The sequence below is a fragment of the Heloderma suspectum genome, chromosome 4 (genome assembly GCF_057233095.1).
Source record: "Heloderma suspectum isolate Gila_16-S chromosome 4, 16-S_ref, whole genome shotgun sequence".
NCBI classification, from domain to species: Eukaryota; Metazoa; Chordata; class Lepidosauria; order Squamata; family Helodermatidae; genus Heloderma; species Heloderma suspectum.
Genome location: NC_139461.1, coordinates 71,938,466 through 71,955,694, shown reverse-complemented (window position 1 = coordinate 71,955,694; position 17,229 = coordinate 71,938,466). Strand labels below are relative to the sequence as shown.

At 41.4% G+C, this 17,229-nt stretch overlaps 1 protein-coding gene across 2 annotated transcripts in view; it reads right to left on the bottom strand.

Moving 5' to 3' along the window:
* Positions 1 to 17,229, bottom strand: part of NOL4 (nucleolar protein 4) — a 207,321-nt gene that overhangs the window by 48,187 nt on the left and 141,905 nt on the right. For both annotated transcript variants that reach the window (XM_084848084.1, XM_084848085.1), the window contains exon 6: positions 14,521 to 14,804. In XM_084848084.1, coding sequence (XP_084704210.1) covers positions 14,521 to 14,804 — 284 coding nt within the window. The remainder of the gene's footprint in view (positions 1 to 14,520; positions 14,805 to 17,229) is intronic.

The window sequence follows — 17,229 nt, the reverse complement described above, 5'->3', positions numbered from 1 at the left end:
ATGTTTGAAATAAAAAAGAAAAACTTCTCCCTGGGTCTTTCATAGGGAATTTTGTTTCTAAGTGTTTACTTAATATTAAGATCCTTCCTAAAACTTACTGCCACTAATTTTGGTAATACATTTTATAAATTGTTTTGAAATGTGAGCTGTTGATTTCTTTTCAGTCATGCTTTACCAGCTGGTTCCTCCTCCTTTGCTTAAGCTTATGAATTTTAGTAAATGTTACATTTTTTCTTCTATAGTCCCACACAGACCAAACCAAATCCTTACTGCAAGAAAGCAGAAAGCAAATATTTCATTGACTTCAGCGGGAATAAGAGAAAGTCCAATTCAGCTGAACTTCAACTTTATGCACACCAATAAAGCAAAAACTTCTAGTTCTATTCTCCTATTCTATTCTTTGTATTAACTCCTTTATATTAAAACAAAAAAGTGAGTGAAACAAATGGCTCCACAATCACATATTTGTCTTCAGGGCATTGTATGGAAAACTTTTTTTAAAATTAATGTACATTTTTGCAATTGGCTAAAATGCTTTAAAAATATTTTCTGGTTTTCCCATTATTCAACTGCCAATTCACTATAATGTGGTCTACCTGGGGCTGCCATCGAAACTTCAGCTGTTCCAGACAGTTTGGTTGCTTGTTTGCTGATGGGTCCATCTGTCTCCATCCCCAAGTCGAGGTACTGATCTTGACCTTTAAAGCCCTAAATAGTCTGAGCCCTCAGTATCTCTGGGAGCACTTTTTCCTGTATCAGTATCCCCCATCCCAGGCATTAAGATCTGCCAAGGAAGCCGTGTTGCAGGTATCATCAACTGTGGATGATAGGCTGTCCTCAACAAGGAGCAGGGCTTTTTCTGTGGTGGCCTACTCTTTGGAATTCCTTCTCCTTGGAGGTTCAACAACAGCAATCTCTCATCTCTGTTCTCAGAGGCATAAAAATTTACCTTTTTTGCTGTGCCTTTGGAGATTAGACTATGCAAGTTCTAATATTACTGTTACTTGTTTGCGTTTTCTTATTCTTATAATATTACTGTATTACTTGTTTGCTTTTTCTTATTCTGTCACTCTGATCTCCTGCCAGGGGCGTTGCTAGTGTCTTAAAAGATCCGGGGCAGAGGCCCATAACACAAATCTGCGCACACACACACACACACATATATATACAAGTCTAAGCACATGTCTAAGATATATGTGTGTGTGCGTGTGTGCGCACGTGTGTGTGCATGTGCGTGCGCATGTGTGGTGTGTGCATGCAGTGCGCTTGCGTGTGTGTATAGATTACATACATACATATATACATAAGAAGTGTGCACTGACCCCCAACACTCCACTTCAACTCACACACTGATTCAGCATTTTGGAAAACATCCCACTTCTGCTCTGGCCAAGTTGTAGTCGGACCACTTCAGCTCAGCACCAAACCTGAATCAAGATTTGGAAAAATGAGTCTTTGCTTCCTGTTGACTAACATGGGAAATTAGAAAAAAAATGTTACATTTTTCTCTTGGTCAGAACTGGATAATTTCAGGCATAGTAGCCCCTAGAAGGGGATTACACCTGCCCAATGTCAGAAAAATAGGTGCAGGGTTTATATTTTCTTTTAAAGGGAACTTCCAATAACGTTTTTTATTCCTTGGAAGAATTGGATAAAAATTTCAGGATTCATTGCCCCATCAGAGAAGATCGTGTCTGCCAAATTTCAGAATGATAGCCAGAAGGGTTTTTGTGTAAGGGTGGCCTTGACATTTTGAGGTCTCCAAAAGAAGACATTACTTCCCTATGTTCCTTGTGGACCATTGTTCTGAAAATTACAGACAGCCTACAGTAAGTACTTACTTCTTCTAAGTAAGAAACCAGCAAAGTTTCAGAAGGATAGGTGCAGCAGTTCATGTGGAAGGGGAGTTCTCCAGTTTGGGGAAGGGAGTGATTTGCTTTCCCTTCCATTCACCCCTTCCCCAATAGTTTTTGGGTAAATTTGTGAGAAAATGCCCAGGTCATTAGAGGTGTCTCCCAGGCAAGAAACCTGCAAAGTTTCTGAAGGATATACATGCATTGTAATTTAGAATTACTAGAATTTATTTACTTTTCACCAATGTTAGCAGCAGGGGAACATGGGTGGGAAGGTGCTATTGCACTCATGTCCTGCTTGTGGGTTTCCAATGGCCATCTGGTTGGCCACTGTGTGAACAGAATGCTGGACTAGATGGACCTTGGTCTGATGCAGCATGGCTCTTCTTATGTTCTTAAATAGAGAGCTCCTCTGAGCATGTGCAGAATGTTTTTCTTTCACCACTGAGCACTTACATTCTCCCCCTACCCATTCTATTCCCCTCCATGCAACCATCCCTCCTCATCCTACCATCCTCCAGCGACTCTTCATCAAAACAGATGTCTTGGTTTGTGCAACTCCCCTCTACCTCCTCCTTGTTATGCACAAGCTCTCATTGTATCTTCCTCCCCATAACTTCATTTGTGCCAAGACTTCACCAGGATTCAGCCAATGAGTCTGTTTTCAAAACTAGGGCTAAGTTATGGAAAAACTCTGAGCATGCATTAAGTGCCTTTCCCTCACCACTGAAGCTAGAGTTCATGCAAAAAACACATACACACCCAAACCCACAGATGACAAAACATGCATAGGACTGAGCTGAAAGGGTAGTCAATTCATTAGACGGAATAGGGTAGGCACTGTATTAAGCCTGCAGGACCATGCTCACAACTCAGGACTTATTTCTGAGTAAACATGCAGAACATCAAGGTGCAAACCTCCCTGCAAAAGTAACTTGTGCTGGAATCCTATGCACACTTTCCTGAGGGTAAGCCTCATTAAATATAATGGGACTTCTCAGTAGGCATACATAGGATTGCATAAATTAGAAATATTTGTCTTCCTTCTACTTAAAAAACCAACCAAACCCTCCTATTTTTATTAAAGGTTTCTTTTCAGAGGAACATGGGAAGCTGCCTTGTACTGAGTCAGACCCTGGGTCTATCTAGCGCAGAATTGTTGACACTGACTGGCAGCAGCGGCTCTCCAGGGTTTCAGGTAGGGATGTACAAAAGTCCCTTACCTGAACCCGAACGTTGATTCGCGGTGGGGGGGAGGCGCCCCGTCCCTCCCCCCCCGAAATTCTGGCCAGGTGGGAGGCGCCCCATCCCTCCGGCCACGAATCCTGTCCTGCCGGGATGCAAATGGATCCTGTCCCTGCAGTCAGCCGTGATAGGCTACGTAAATGTTTACGTAGCCTATCACGGCTGAGTGAAAAGAAAAAAAAACCTGCGCATATGCAAATGGCGGCACCCATGGGCGCCGCCATTTGTGTTCCTTATTTTGGCACGTGTAGTCTACGTAAACATTTACGTAGACTACGGCGAAAATTTACATTACAATAAACATTTACGTAGACTACGCGCGGTTTTTTTTTTTCCCCACTCAGCCTTGATAGGCTACGTAAACATTTACGTAGCCTATCACGGTGTTTTTTAAAAATCTAGCTGTGATAGGCTACGTAAATCTTTACGTAGCCTATCATGTTTTTTTGGGGGGGGGTTGTTTTAACTTGGAAATGGCGGCAGCGGCAGCCGGTCAGAAGACCGGCCGCTGCCACCGCCGCACTGCCGCCGAACCACCGCCGCCGCCAGGGACATTCGCACAAGGTAAGTCCCATCCCGGGGGGGTGGCGGGGGGGTGGCGGACCATTTCTCCACCAATTTCAGGGGGCCCGAATGCGCTGGCATTCGGCCTCCCCGAGATTCGTGGAGAAATTCTCTGACATCCCTGGTTTCAGGCAGGATTCTTTCCCAGCCCTACCTGGCCATGCTGGGGATTGAACCTGGGACCTTCTGCATGAAGAGCACATACTCTACCACTGAGAGGCAGCCCTTCCTATTGCTGGATAATGGCAACCGACCAACAAAACAGCCCCAGTTTTGTTTCTCTGCAACTATGTGAACCCACTTTTCTCAAAGGCTTGAGTGAGAAGGAGAAAAACCAACCCTCTTTTCTGTTTGTATAAAGTCAAGCCCACTGAAGAGAATTCTCTTTAAGAATTCCCCAAGTTATGCTCTGGGAGGAATAGAGAAAGAAAGAAAGAAAGAAAGAAAGAAAGAAAGAAAGAAAGAAAGAAAAAAAGAACAGAATCGGGGAGGGGAGGGGAGGGGAGGGGAAGAAGAAAAAAGAATGGTGATTGGAAATGTGCACAGGGTGGAGGGTAAAGAGAATTCCCTAAGCCAAGTGGCTCCTTTCAGAGAGGTAGTACTTCAGAGAGGCTGTGGAGGGTTTGTAAGGATTGCATGTACAATGAACTTTATGAGGTGAGGTGGCTGAGGGATTTTTCTAGTTTTTTTAAAAACTGTAGAACCTATTTAAAAGCCCCAGCAGTTTCTCGATCATGTTTCTCGACATAGTCCTAACCCTCCCTTTGGGATTATTTGAGTCCTACAGCTATTTAGGAGAAATTAAAGTGGAGGGGGAGAAAGAAGTTTGTGGAGACTGACTGGATCCTTTGCTGTACTGAAGCTGCTAAACTTCTGCAGAATCCAAAGGTTCCAGTTTGGGGCAGTAAAATCAGATGCTGTGTGAAATACCAGTATTTCACATGGAGCTCTTTCTTCCCTTCCTTCTCCCTCTTCAAAATTTCATTGCAGGCAAGCTCATAACAGTGGGCATGTAAGAGCAGAAAAGAAAAGTAGGGGGGAGAGAGGTTTTTTGCACCTCAAAAAAACCCTACACCAGATATTAGGGATAGTGACCTCCTAATGGTCACCATAAATACCTTCTGATTAGGATCTCTAATCCCCTGGGTGACTTCACAGTTTTTACTTTTTGTTTTAGACTCTGAGAAAAGGAAAATTTGCACATGGCTAGCGCAAAAGCCACTGGACCTAACTGTCTGAAATTTGGTAGGTTCAGTCAGCTCCATAGGGCCTGCTAGGTCCCCAAATTCCATACACTTATGTGGAAGAACAAAGAAATTATAGCTCTTTGCTTTGACACATTTTCTTGGAAAAAGGCAATTTTACCTGTGGCTAGCACAAAAGCCACTAGGCCTAACTGTCTAAAATTTGGCAGACTCAGTCATCTATATGGGGTCTGGCAGTTCTCCAAATTCCATGCATGTATGTGGAAGCACAAAAAAAATATAGCTCTTCGCTTTGACACATTTTCTTGAAAGTAGCAAATTTTACCTGTGACTAGCACAAAAGCCACTGAACCTAACTGCCTGAAATTTGGCAGATTCAATCAGTTCCATGGGGGCTACCAAGCCTCCAAATTTCATGTATTTATTATACAAACTAAAAATGTTATGGATGTTTTTGTTTTCCAATGCAAGTCAATGGGAAAATGTTTTTAAAAAATGGCAATTAGGACAGCTCAAAAGATCCGGGGCCCGTGTGCCCAGGTGGGTCTCCATAATGATGCCCCTGTCTCCTGCCTTTGTGGCTATTTGGTTAGCCTCCTTGTTTGTTTGTTTTTGGACATATTTCATTGGGTTTTAATTACTTTAATTGTGAATGATTTAATTTGGTTGTTTTCAAATGTAAATTGCCATAGGAAACATTATGGCTGAAAGGTGGAAAAAGCTGATGCCTCCTTGCTAGGAACCCCACTTTTACAGCTGCATTTAGCTGGGCACAGATTTGCACTGCCCTCCACAGCTCCCTACAGAGCCACAGCTGTGCTGGAAGAACAAGCAACAGCTTCTGGCATATAGGAGCATGGATATCTATATCAATGGCAGTGGTCAGGCCGTAATTAGATTCTACTATTGGCACAACAGTTGTGTTTTCTTCTCACTGACTGGAGGACAAACAGTTCACAAGATTATGAAAACTTCACAAGATTAGGCAGTAAGACCTCATAAGTGATGTATACAGAGTGCTTCATGACAGTGCCATTAACAGTGAACATTCTTTAATTAGGAAGTGCTCCAAAGAGATCAGGTTTTGTTTTTAAAATCTCACATTTAAATCATTAAGGGCGCAATCCTATCAAGATAGGCGACCACCTCCGAACTTGGAGGTGACTGCCTATCCTAAGCAAGGCAGGAGAAGCACAGGGGGATCGTGCCCTTCATGCCTCTCCTGCCCTGCTATTTTCCACTAGACAGCTGTTTTCAGATGTCTAGCTGTGGGGGGCTGACTGGGAAAGGAGGTTGTACATGCAGCTCTGCTCTCCCTGCCCCAGAACACCCCCAGCCCCGCCCCTTTTCAGTCGCTCCACGCTCCTCCTGTGAGTGTGGAGGACGGGGCTTCTCCGCACTGCCTCCAAGGCAGTGCAGACGTGGGGGGAGGTCAGTTTTCCGGGAACTGACCTCAGAGCGTTTTCCCGGAAAAGAGCATATCCTATGGCCCTCTAGACAGTGTCTAGTGGCCATAGGATTGCTCCCTCCAATAATTAATGAATCTGTTAGTTGCATATTTTTGGTTGTTTCAGCCATGTTTTGAAAGGTGAGACAGATTTTTGCCAGAGCCTACATGTTTCTGATAAGCATATTCTAAAGCAGGTGCTTAGTACCTATGGAAACCTACTCAGCCTCTCCTGGTAAACCACTTTTATCCTCCGATTTACTTATCTGCAGCCCACACAAGTAGAAAATTAAAGCTTGCAATGGGAGATGCCCAACAAAGCTGATGTCTAATAAAGTTTAAGAAACCACACATCTTTTTCACAGAAAAGATGCACTCTATCACTTTCTACATGGAAGAAGATAACTTTGAATGCCTTAGCACCAGTCAGCAACTCAAATGTCTTTAATTATTTCATTAATTCTGATTCCAGAAAAATGGACTAATTGTCACTAAAAGTGAGCAAAGGAGGGACAAAGACACATTTGTCAAGAAAATTCCATCACTTCTTAGTATATGGCTAGGGTATACTGGGAACAGTATACTAACTGTTCCCGATGTTGCCACAATTCATGTAGGGTGTAACAGAATCAGTCCCCTGTTCTTCTCTACCATTTATAACCTTATATATCATTTTTAATTTGTGCTTTATATCTGTTTTCATATTCAGCTTTACAATAACTCTGCAAAGAAATCACTGTGCATATTTTACAGACGTGATTCCAGGGCTGTATCCAGGCTAGAGACAGATAGGGCCTGGGGCCATTCAGAAGGCTTCTGGCTTCAACCATCAACTGAGGAAAGCGCCAGGCCCTATTTGGGCCTGAGCACCGAGCAGCTGCCTGCCTGGCCCTCAGCAGTTGCCACCGTTACTGCCTGTCAACTCACTACTGCCGCCCTTTGTGCCATGCCCCCACCTGCCCAAGAAGCCTGGACAGGTAGGCCCCAAACCAGCAGCTGAGCTGCCTCACTCTGCTACTTCCTCCTGCTGCTGCCCTTCAGAGTGCACTGGTGGGGACAGGAACAGGAGAAGGTACTATTGGGACTGTGGAAGCAGGATACAGGTGGGCCTTCCTGGAGTAAGGGAGGGGAAGAAGAGACTCCCTCTACTTCAGGGAAGATACCATCCCTCAGCATGGTATCTTGACTTGTAGGAAGATATCATGCTGCCCCTAGCTGCCCCAGATGAAGACTGAGCATGCACTCTTTCTTTTTGTCACTGGGGAACACACAGTTTCCTGGAACTCCCATCAGGAAGATGGGGGGTTGTCGCTGTTTCCCAAGAACTCTCAGAACTTGGTGCCAGCATCCCCAGGATCATCTTGCCCACTGGTACCCTGTAGTCATCGTGCAAGTATGCCACCCTTCTACCAAATATACAGTATCCTCTTGTACTCCCTAAAGCATAATGCACACCGATGGAGCTTTGTAACTATTAAAATAATGGGGGAGGGGGGAATTGGGCTCTAAGTATGTACCTGAAACTGTGTATATCTTTGGAGCCCAATTTCTGCCCTACTGACAGAAATTATTTGGCAAAAATGCTTCCAGCACTGAACATGGGCAGCTCCTTTGCCATCAAAAGTATCCCAAAGGAATAAAAGCGTAAAAGGAACTGGGCTCTGAGGACACATGCAAGAAGGCACTCATTCTTGGAGTCTCTCCCCCTGCACTCAAATACTTTTGGCAGGGGAGTGAGCCTCAGCCCTACTTTGCCACTGAATGGATCCAAAATAATGGAAGAAAGGGGAATTGGGATCCATTGATAGGGTAATCATGGGAGTAGGGGATAACTACTCCTTTTATGGGGATAACCCCATAAAATGTTCATAGGTCATCATATGTGCATAACTGTTCTCAGAAAGAAAAACAGATTATGACAACAAGGTAGTAGATTATGTGAAGTATAATTGTAGTCTGAAATAAGGATGGAGAGGAAATTTATTTGGTTCACGTTTTAATACAAATCAATTTAATTCATGCTTCCCAAACTAATGCATGAACAAAAAATTAATTATCATTTGGTTTTCAGACTTTCCCAAATGTTGCAATGCATTTCTGTTAGCAGTATACTATACTGCTAAGGAATAGAAATTACAATTGTGATTATTTGTTGTTGTTCAGTCGTTAAGTCATGTCCGACCCTTCGTGACCCCATGGACCATAGCACGCCAGGCCTTCCTGTCCTCCGCTCTCTCCTGGAGTGTGATCAGGTTCATATTCATTGCATCGGTGATGCTATCTAGCCATCTCATCCTCTGCTATCCCCTTCTCCTTTTGCCTTCAATCTTTCCCAGCATCAGGGTCTTTTCCAAAATATTTGAGCTTCAGCTTCAGTATCTGTCCTTCCAATGAGCACTCAGGGTTGATTTCCTTTAGGATTGACTGATTTGACCTCCTTGCAGTCCAGGGGACTCGTAAGAGTCTTCTCCAGCATCACAGATCGAAAGCATCAATTCTTCGGCGCTCAGCCTTCCTTATAGTCCAGCTCTCACAGCTATACGTTACTACTGGGAAAACCATAGCTTTGATTATACGGACCTTTGTCGGCAAGGTGATGTCTCTGCTTCTGACTATGCTGTCTAGGTTTGCCATAGCTTTCCTCCTAAGGAGCAAGCGTCTTTTAATGTCATGGCTATAGTCACCGTCTGCGATGATCTTGGAGCACAAGAAAATAAAATCTGTCACTGCTTCCATTTCTTCCCCTTCTATATGCCAGGAAGTGATGGGGCCAGATGCCATGATCTTAGTTTTTTTAATCAAATGATTTCTCAGATCCTGTTGCTTTCCTTTCAAACAGAGATATAGATTTCCAAGATTGGAGTCTAACTTTTCAGATTAATTATGAATTGGCCTTTACCCTCCTTCATACACCTGATGACATTGTTGAATGCTTGAAAGGCCTCCTTGCACTTTCACCAGCCTAAATGTACTTCCCATCAATAAGGATGCAAAGTTCTGGAAGGCCTTGGACATACCTGCAAATAGGTGGCAATCCCATTATGCCCACCACAGGAGACTTCTGGAATGCTCAATCTTTCCCCACAAGTTGTGTCTTGACTACCACCCACTCACCTCTGGTAAGTGAATTTATTTTTTTCTCTGGTTTTGTTTTTACACTTGAATATCACCACATGAGCTACACTCTTGCCATTGACCAACAGCAGAACTGGAGCAATAAACTAAACACTTGCTTCTTTGGAGATCTTCAGGCTGCTTTTGGTCTGGCTGACAACAAATAACATTCCCGATGGAATGATCCCCTGCCTCTTTCACACCTACCCAACATGGCACTGATCATGCAAAATTATTAATATAAAGCACTTATTACATGGTTAACTCTTTACACCTCTGCAATATAATGATGAGATTTATGATAGTTACAACCATCATTTATGATCAGTGTTTGCCTCCACTTGGCAAGCTGAAGAATTATGAGAGAGGCTACTGAATATTATGCTGCTAAGGAATAGAAATTACCCTAATTGAGCTAACCATTCTATATTTCAGTTAGATCTGAAAGGTTGTTATTTGAATAAGAGTAAGAACAATAACTCCTTTCCCCTTGCTATGATTAGCCTCACCAGAATAAAATATGAAAATTAGCAAATTTACAGAATAGATTATGCAAAAAAAGTGAAAAAGATAAATTATGCAGTGTGCAGAATCTAAGTCACAGAATTTGGCTTTCCTTGGTGGGTGCAGAATTTTGTTGTATTTTTACCACAGCTGTGAGTATGCTGTAAGAAGGGCAATTTCCCAACAGCATTAATCAGCATAGAAGTATGATGTAGTGCTGGCTGCTCTCCTGCTTTTGGGGGATGGGGGCAGAGAGCTGATCATTCCCACAGATGTGCATGGGAGATAAAGGGACTCATTTCAGGCTACTGTGCATGTCCCAGCATCAGAGCAATTTCTAACTGGAGAGTTAGTGGAGTTTTATAGCCCCTTTGCATGGTCAAAATTGTACAAAGACACTGGACTGTAACAAAAAAAACCTTACAAAAATTCAGCTCTGTCCAGATGTGAGTCTTGATGTTATTTACAGTTGTTATTATGGTGATGATTATGCATAAGTGGATGTGATAAGCAATTTCTTACAAATCACCTGAAGGAGCTGGTCATGCATGAGAAAAGTCAGACTTAGTGCTCACTAAGCATCGAACATATATATAGTCTTATATATTTTAACAGAGTTTCCTTAATTCGTTTTTAGGCTCATGTGGGAAATGAGAACTGGAAAAACTTACTTGGAGTGAGCAAGAAAAGATCTTGCTTTTTTAAATTATAAAAACAGTGCAGTACATATTTTAAATTCTAACTTCAGGGCTAACTTCACTGAAGCTGTTGCAGCAGAGAGAAAGGGACATTATTTCCTGCTGCCCCAACTAAGTCCTGTTTGGTCCATCAGGATTCTGTAACTGTCAGTACTGTAGTTCTCTGAACACCCAGAGAATATTGGCCAGAATATACTGCAAAGGGATATACCACTGTAGCCATCCTGGTTATGACTTCCTCCAGCTCATTATGGAAGGGGTACGTTCAGATGTAATCCTGAATTATAGTTTTCACTGACCATACAGACTCCAAACCATGATTTGTGTTCCAGACAACCAGGCATACAATGGTTTGTGCAATTTGCCTCTTCCCTTCCTTGAGAATCCCTAAATGGTATCCCTCCCAAACCACTCAGCACTGCCTAACTGCTGATAAAGCCTGGGTTCACACACTCATGGAGAGAAAATAAGTCACCGTGGCTTATTTTCCCTCCCCACACAAGGCTTATTTTCCTTCCCAGTCATGAGCTGCCTAATTAGCATAATTATCCTCGCTGGGTGCTGGCTGTCATGATGTCTGAACCCGGTGAGAGTGGGTGGCTGGGGTGGTTTACATATCACACTGAAACCCTTGGCTTGTTCTAGGGTTGCTGGGTGGCTTGTAAACTACCTCAGCCACCCACCCTCGCTGGGTTTGGACATCATGACAACCCGCCCAAAGTGTTGCTACATGAGCTACACTCGTACCACTGGCCAGCTGAAGAAATGGGGCAAGGAAATTGAATACTTGCCTCTTTGAAGATCTTTCAGCTGCTCTTGGCATGCCTGACAAGAAATAACATTCCTGATGCAGTGATCACCTCCCCTTTTCACAGTCACATAAGTGAGTCCTTTGGGTCTCCACCCACCTGCCCCTCCCACTACCATAAATATCATATAATCCACTGGTGATTTAGCTGCTCCAGTCTCTATAAGGCCATTTAAACTAGTACGCCGCTTTAGGGAGCTTTAATCCCCCAGATGTTACTGACCAAGAGCACTTGGAGCATAGTGAGGGCTACGATACAAGTGTTGTTTATGTTTTTGAGTATAACTGGAATAGGAAAATGGGAAGCCATAGCAGATATTGAGTGAATGAATGGAAACATGTGTCTTGAACAATCCTATATTGTAAACTTTGTTCCATCATAAGACAAACCCTTTTGTCTCATTGTGAAAACCACTTAGGACAGTCTCAGTCTCTCTCTCTCTCTCTCTCTCTCTCACACACACACACACACACACACAACTCCTATCTGTAACCAGCTGGACTCCAAGGGTGAGGTCTGCCAAACCAGTGTTAGCCCAAACTATGGTTTGTAAACCAACTTCAAATTGTAGTTTCAGATAAAGGTGTGCCTAATATCACCCCTTTCACAGGAACATTTATCCCCTGCCGAAGAGGGAGGAAGGATATTTGGGGACTTCTAGGGGAGTGCATGAAATTCTAAGAGGTTTCCAGTGGAGATGGTCTTACCTTTAAAAGTGAGGTAAGCAAGGTTTTTTTTTTTCCTTGTCCTAAAAAAAAGCCCTGCTTCTGCTTCAAGGGTAGCTTAGCTGCCTGCAGCAGCCTTGTAGCATTCCAGGGTGATAAAATACCCAAGGAAATGACATTATGTCATGGCTTTGTATCATTCCCAGTGCATTCCGGGGGGGGGGAGCAGGGGGGAGATGACTGCTCACGAGGGATAAAATGGTTTTTTAAGAATATTTATTTATTTAATACATTTATATCCCACCTTTTTTCCTCCTTAAGGAACCCAAGATAGCATACATTATCCTCCTCCTCTCCATTTTATCCTCACAACAACAACAACCCTGTGAGGTAGGTTGGGCTGAGAGTCTGTGACTGGCCCAAAGTCACCCAGTGAACTTCAATGGGGTGGGGACTAGAACCCAGATCTCCTGGCCCCAGTCCAACACTCTAGCTACTACACTACACTGGCTCTTAGAACAGGAAGCAGTAAAAGCCTATCATATGTTTAAACTGGAGAAGATACAGTTTAGTATTTTAACTAAAATCAAAAGTGAAATTTCATTTATAAATCTGAGAATCTCTTTCTCTTTTTCCCTAACTAACATTCAAGCTTCATTGCTTAATAACATTCCTAGATTCAGTTTTAATTAGTATGCTGCTTAACTATTCACAGTATTTTAAATGATACTAAACTATTTCATTTCCTTAGAAACTGTAAATTTGCTTTAAAAAGGTTTCATGCACCTATGTATTCCATTTTTATCTCATCCTCTGTCCAAGGAGCTCAGCATGGGACACTTGGAATTATCTAATTTTATCATCACCAAACTCCTACAAGGTGGGCTGGGTTAAGAGACAGTGGGCCAGTTCTCATGATCAAGGAGCCCACCATAGCTTATTTAAAGCTTAAAACAGCCTAAGGGTCCTGGGTGGTTTGTTAATCACACCAAGAACCCACCCTCACTATGTTCAGATGACATAAGAAGCCAGGGTTGCAGCTTAAATATTCAAATGTCACCCAGCATCACATGCCACAACAATAGTGATCATGTGAACCCGGTCAGTGACTTGCCCAAGACCAGAAAGTGGCTTTCAAGGCTGAGCAAGGTGAACCCAGCTTCAAATCCAACCACTGTTGTTAAATACATATTTTGTTTGCCTGTGATTCTAAATAGATTGTGAACCAGTGATTCAAGAAGTAAAACCTATTATTTTAATCACAGTCTATCGTTACCGCAATACTTTCTTTCCATCTTATTCTTGCTTTTGTCAAAGTAATGAGAGTGGCTGAAGTTTACCTCAGGCAAAGACATAAGCATGTGGCTATCAATGACTGGTGTTTATTGGTTTGTAAACAGATCATTGTAACATGACCAAAAGCAAATAAAAATGCTGTTTTCATTTCATGAATGTAGTGTTTGTAGTTCGTTAAATTAATGTTTGAGTAAGTCTAGCATTAGGATGCATTTTCCTGTTACTTAAAAAAAACAACCACGATGCATATTCTTGTTCCTTCCCTACCATATTTACTTGAAGTAAATCCAATTTATTTCAGGCCCATTTCAAAACACCTTTGAAAAAAATGTTTTCTTGCTCTAATGTTAAAAAAAAAAGGCAAAACAGCAACAGAACACAGTGGCATTCAAAACTTGTCAAGGCTATTTATAGTATTTTACTGCTGGGTATTGAAAGTATTAAAATATTCCTACCTAGTATTCATTTTTAGCTATATAAGTATGATAGTCAATAGGCAGTATCAGGTTTTAAAAAGTGGAAGTTGTCAGCAATAGCAGCAGAAAGTATCAACAGAAGAATCCTATTAGATTAAATTCATCTCTTCATTCTTGTTACAATACACATTCCCGACCAATGCCTTCCTATCATATTAGCCTTCTAATCTTTATGATCTGTCTTTATCTACACACAGCCACCTTATTCTGTCCCAACTAATAGAATAGGAAAATAGCCTTCAGAAATTTCAGCTCCTTAAAGCAAACCGGTCAGTTTTAATTCAGACACGTGCATGCATGCATATAAACGGCAATAAGAGCTTTACTGCCGACTAAGCATAATAAGGATATTCATCTATATTGAATAAGGGCCTATGCCTGTGTGTGATTCAGTCAACGGGAGGATCCACATGTTTCTCAAAATATTTCTAATTAGAAGCTAGAAACCTGTATAATGTGTCTCTGGTTGAAAAAATATTGGTAGTGTATTAATATGCATTTTGTGCACAAAACAGCAGAGACAACTAGATGTCAACTATTGCACTAATTTCCTAACTTGCAAAGCTGTTGAGCCTTCATAGTAATTCTTTTCCCCTTCCTGAGCTGTGCTCTTATAATATCTTGTGAACATGGAAGCATCTTACCTTGCTTCCATTTTCTTTTGCCTCTTGCTCCATCTTAAGATCAGATACTAGGATGTTCTTGTACTTGTTCTTTCCATCACTGCTTTGGTCATCTAACCTGTATTCTGAAGTGAGCTGAGCAGAGAAGGGACTGTCACTCAGGTTCAGAGGCTGTTCATCCGATTCCAGAGTTGTTTTGCCATTACTGTTGGCTTCTCCCACTTCCCTGCAGTGTGTTCCCCCTGAAGCGTTGGAACTGTGTCCTGCAGTTTCATTGCCGTTAAAACTCTCTGCAGCTGAATCATCTATGAAACACATGGATTTACAGATGTTCAATGGCATGCCAGCAACATTATTTCTATACGTAAACAAAAAATAACAACACAACACAACCTGCTTCTGCTTACACAATGACCTAGTTTGCCCCTTTAGCCTGGTGAAATAACCTGTGAATAACTCAAAGTTCTGAGTTTGTGCATAACAACAACCAGTGTTTTAAACAACCAAGAATTCACAAGCCAACAACAAAGCATGGGTTCTCTTTCTAGGTTGTTCATGGTTAACTAACCATGGTTTATTAGCTTAGCTAGGCTTCCATATCAAAACAACCCAGAATTCAACAATTCATGTGTTAAATAAACCACAGGTTAACATTATGTGCAAACCAGGTCCATGTTGCCAACTGGAAGTATTTGTGTGATTGCTAGTCACTAGTAACAGTCACGTTAAGGGCAGTAGATGAAATTTCAGCCACAGCAGATTTGTTAATGATCTGGGTAGGGGAAGAAGGAAGGGCTCATCTTTCCACTTTGTGTGTGATATCATGGCCCACATGTCATGATATTGCCATATCAGGCAAAGACCTTGATCCCTACTGGGAACTATAAATTACAGCTCTTCAAAATAAGATGTTGAGGATTGGATCTAAAGGTTCCCTTCCTCTGCTGGATGGAATCTTCTTCCAGTTGAAGGGCTCCTTCCATTGGAGGAAGGGCTCCTTCAGTTGGAAAAAAAGAACTTTTGGATCCAACCCATTATGAATGCCTATATGCATCACAAGATTTAAAATGTAATTGCTTCCAAAAATTTATCTCTCTATATTTTCTGTATATATATTTCAGTATATAATTCCTGCACAATGATACAGGTAGCCCCCACTCACATATTTGTCTAAGTATGGGTGAATCTGCATTGACTTTGTTTTACTGTACTGTCTCCATTATCAGGTAAGATGGATAATATATACAGTCTCTGCTATCCTTTTCTCTAGCATAAAATCAAAACCAGAGATGTATCCTACACCTATTCATATTTCACCTTATGCATTTCATGTATTTAAAATAGACTTTGGAAAGGCTGTAAATATATCTTCTCCACATAAATATAATCATATATTACCATAAAAGAATGAAGAGAAAAATGGTGGTTTAGCCCTGATAAGCCTTTCCCCTAGAAGTTACCAAGGTAACTAATTCCCATGGTTTAGTAATTTCATTCTGAGGCAGCTGGTTTATTTTATGATGAAACACAACTTTTCAAAGATCTGTTTTTCCTCAGATTCACCAAACTGTTACTCACAAGTAGACCTTCTTTGTGAATAATTGAACTGATTACACAGAAAAGGCATCAAGAAATTCTGTATGTTGGTATTCTAAGTCATTTTTCAGCACTGGTGCTGTTTTTATTTTGTTTTTTAAATGGTCAGTGCCTTTGAGATTTTTCTGCTGATATTCATGGATATTCAGCAGCCAATTCTATTAACTTAGGCAATATTTGGATATCAAAGGACAGCTTCACACATTATAATTTTTTGGATGTACACATAATGAGTTGGATCAAGATTAAATTATTTGAATTTAGGTGCCATTGAAATCAATATAAAAAGGTAGTGATGACATGTCAAATTGATTTCAATGGAAACTAATTGCAACAAACAATGGCCACATTCAGGCATTACAAGAACAAACTGTACCTAACCTTGGAGTCACATGCTCCCCCTCTCCCCTCTTCTGCTGTGGCATGGTTGCAAGGAGGAAATTGTAGTTTCTGCATCTGTTTTAAATTAACTGCAGTTCTTTGAAACAAGTCAGCTTCCAAACCCATGATTTGAAGTTGGCTTGTTTCAAACAAACCATAGTTAAGAGTAACCAAAGTTTGTTGCGTTTGGATGGCAGAACAAGCTTTGTTTAATCAAAAACAGGAGTGAAAGTTTCTGAACTATTTTAAGAGGAGAGGAGAGGAGAGGAGAGGAGAGGAGGGAGCATGGGAGACCAGTGGGAAGCTGGGCTCATTCTTGTAATACTAAGCTATGAGCATTATGTCCAAACCAGCCCTTAATTTGCATCTAGTCCAATATGTTTTATGTGTTCAAATTAAAATGTAAGAATGTAAAGTGACAAATACATATCACATGTATTAATATGATACATATATGCAAATATATATCATCCTAATCCACAACAGAAGCAGGAGTGGCTCACTACATCTTATCAGATGTACACATGGTAGCGAACCCTGATTTGTGATCATCTAATGTGTGAAAGCTTGAATGTGCAAATGCTCGCTCCACAAGAAATTAGCTTAATCAGTAATTTCAAATCAAATATGTATATCTTAAACTATTTTAAAACAAAACGGTGTCCTTTAAATAGTTTTTTGTTCTGATGGCGTATAAATAAACCTGAGTTCTAGCTATATGATTAATCCATTTTTTCCTAACAATTAATTATT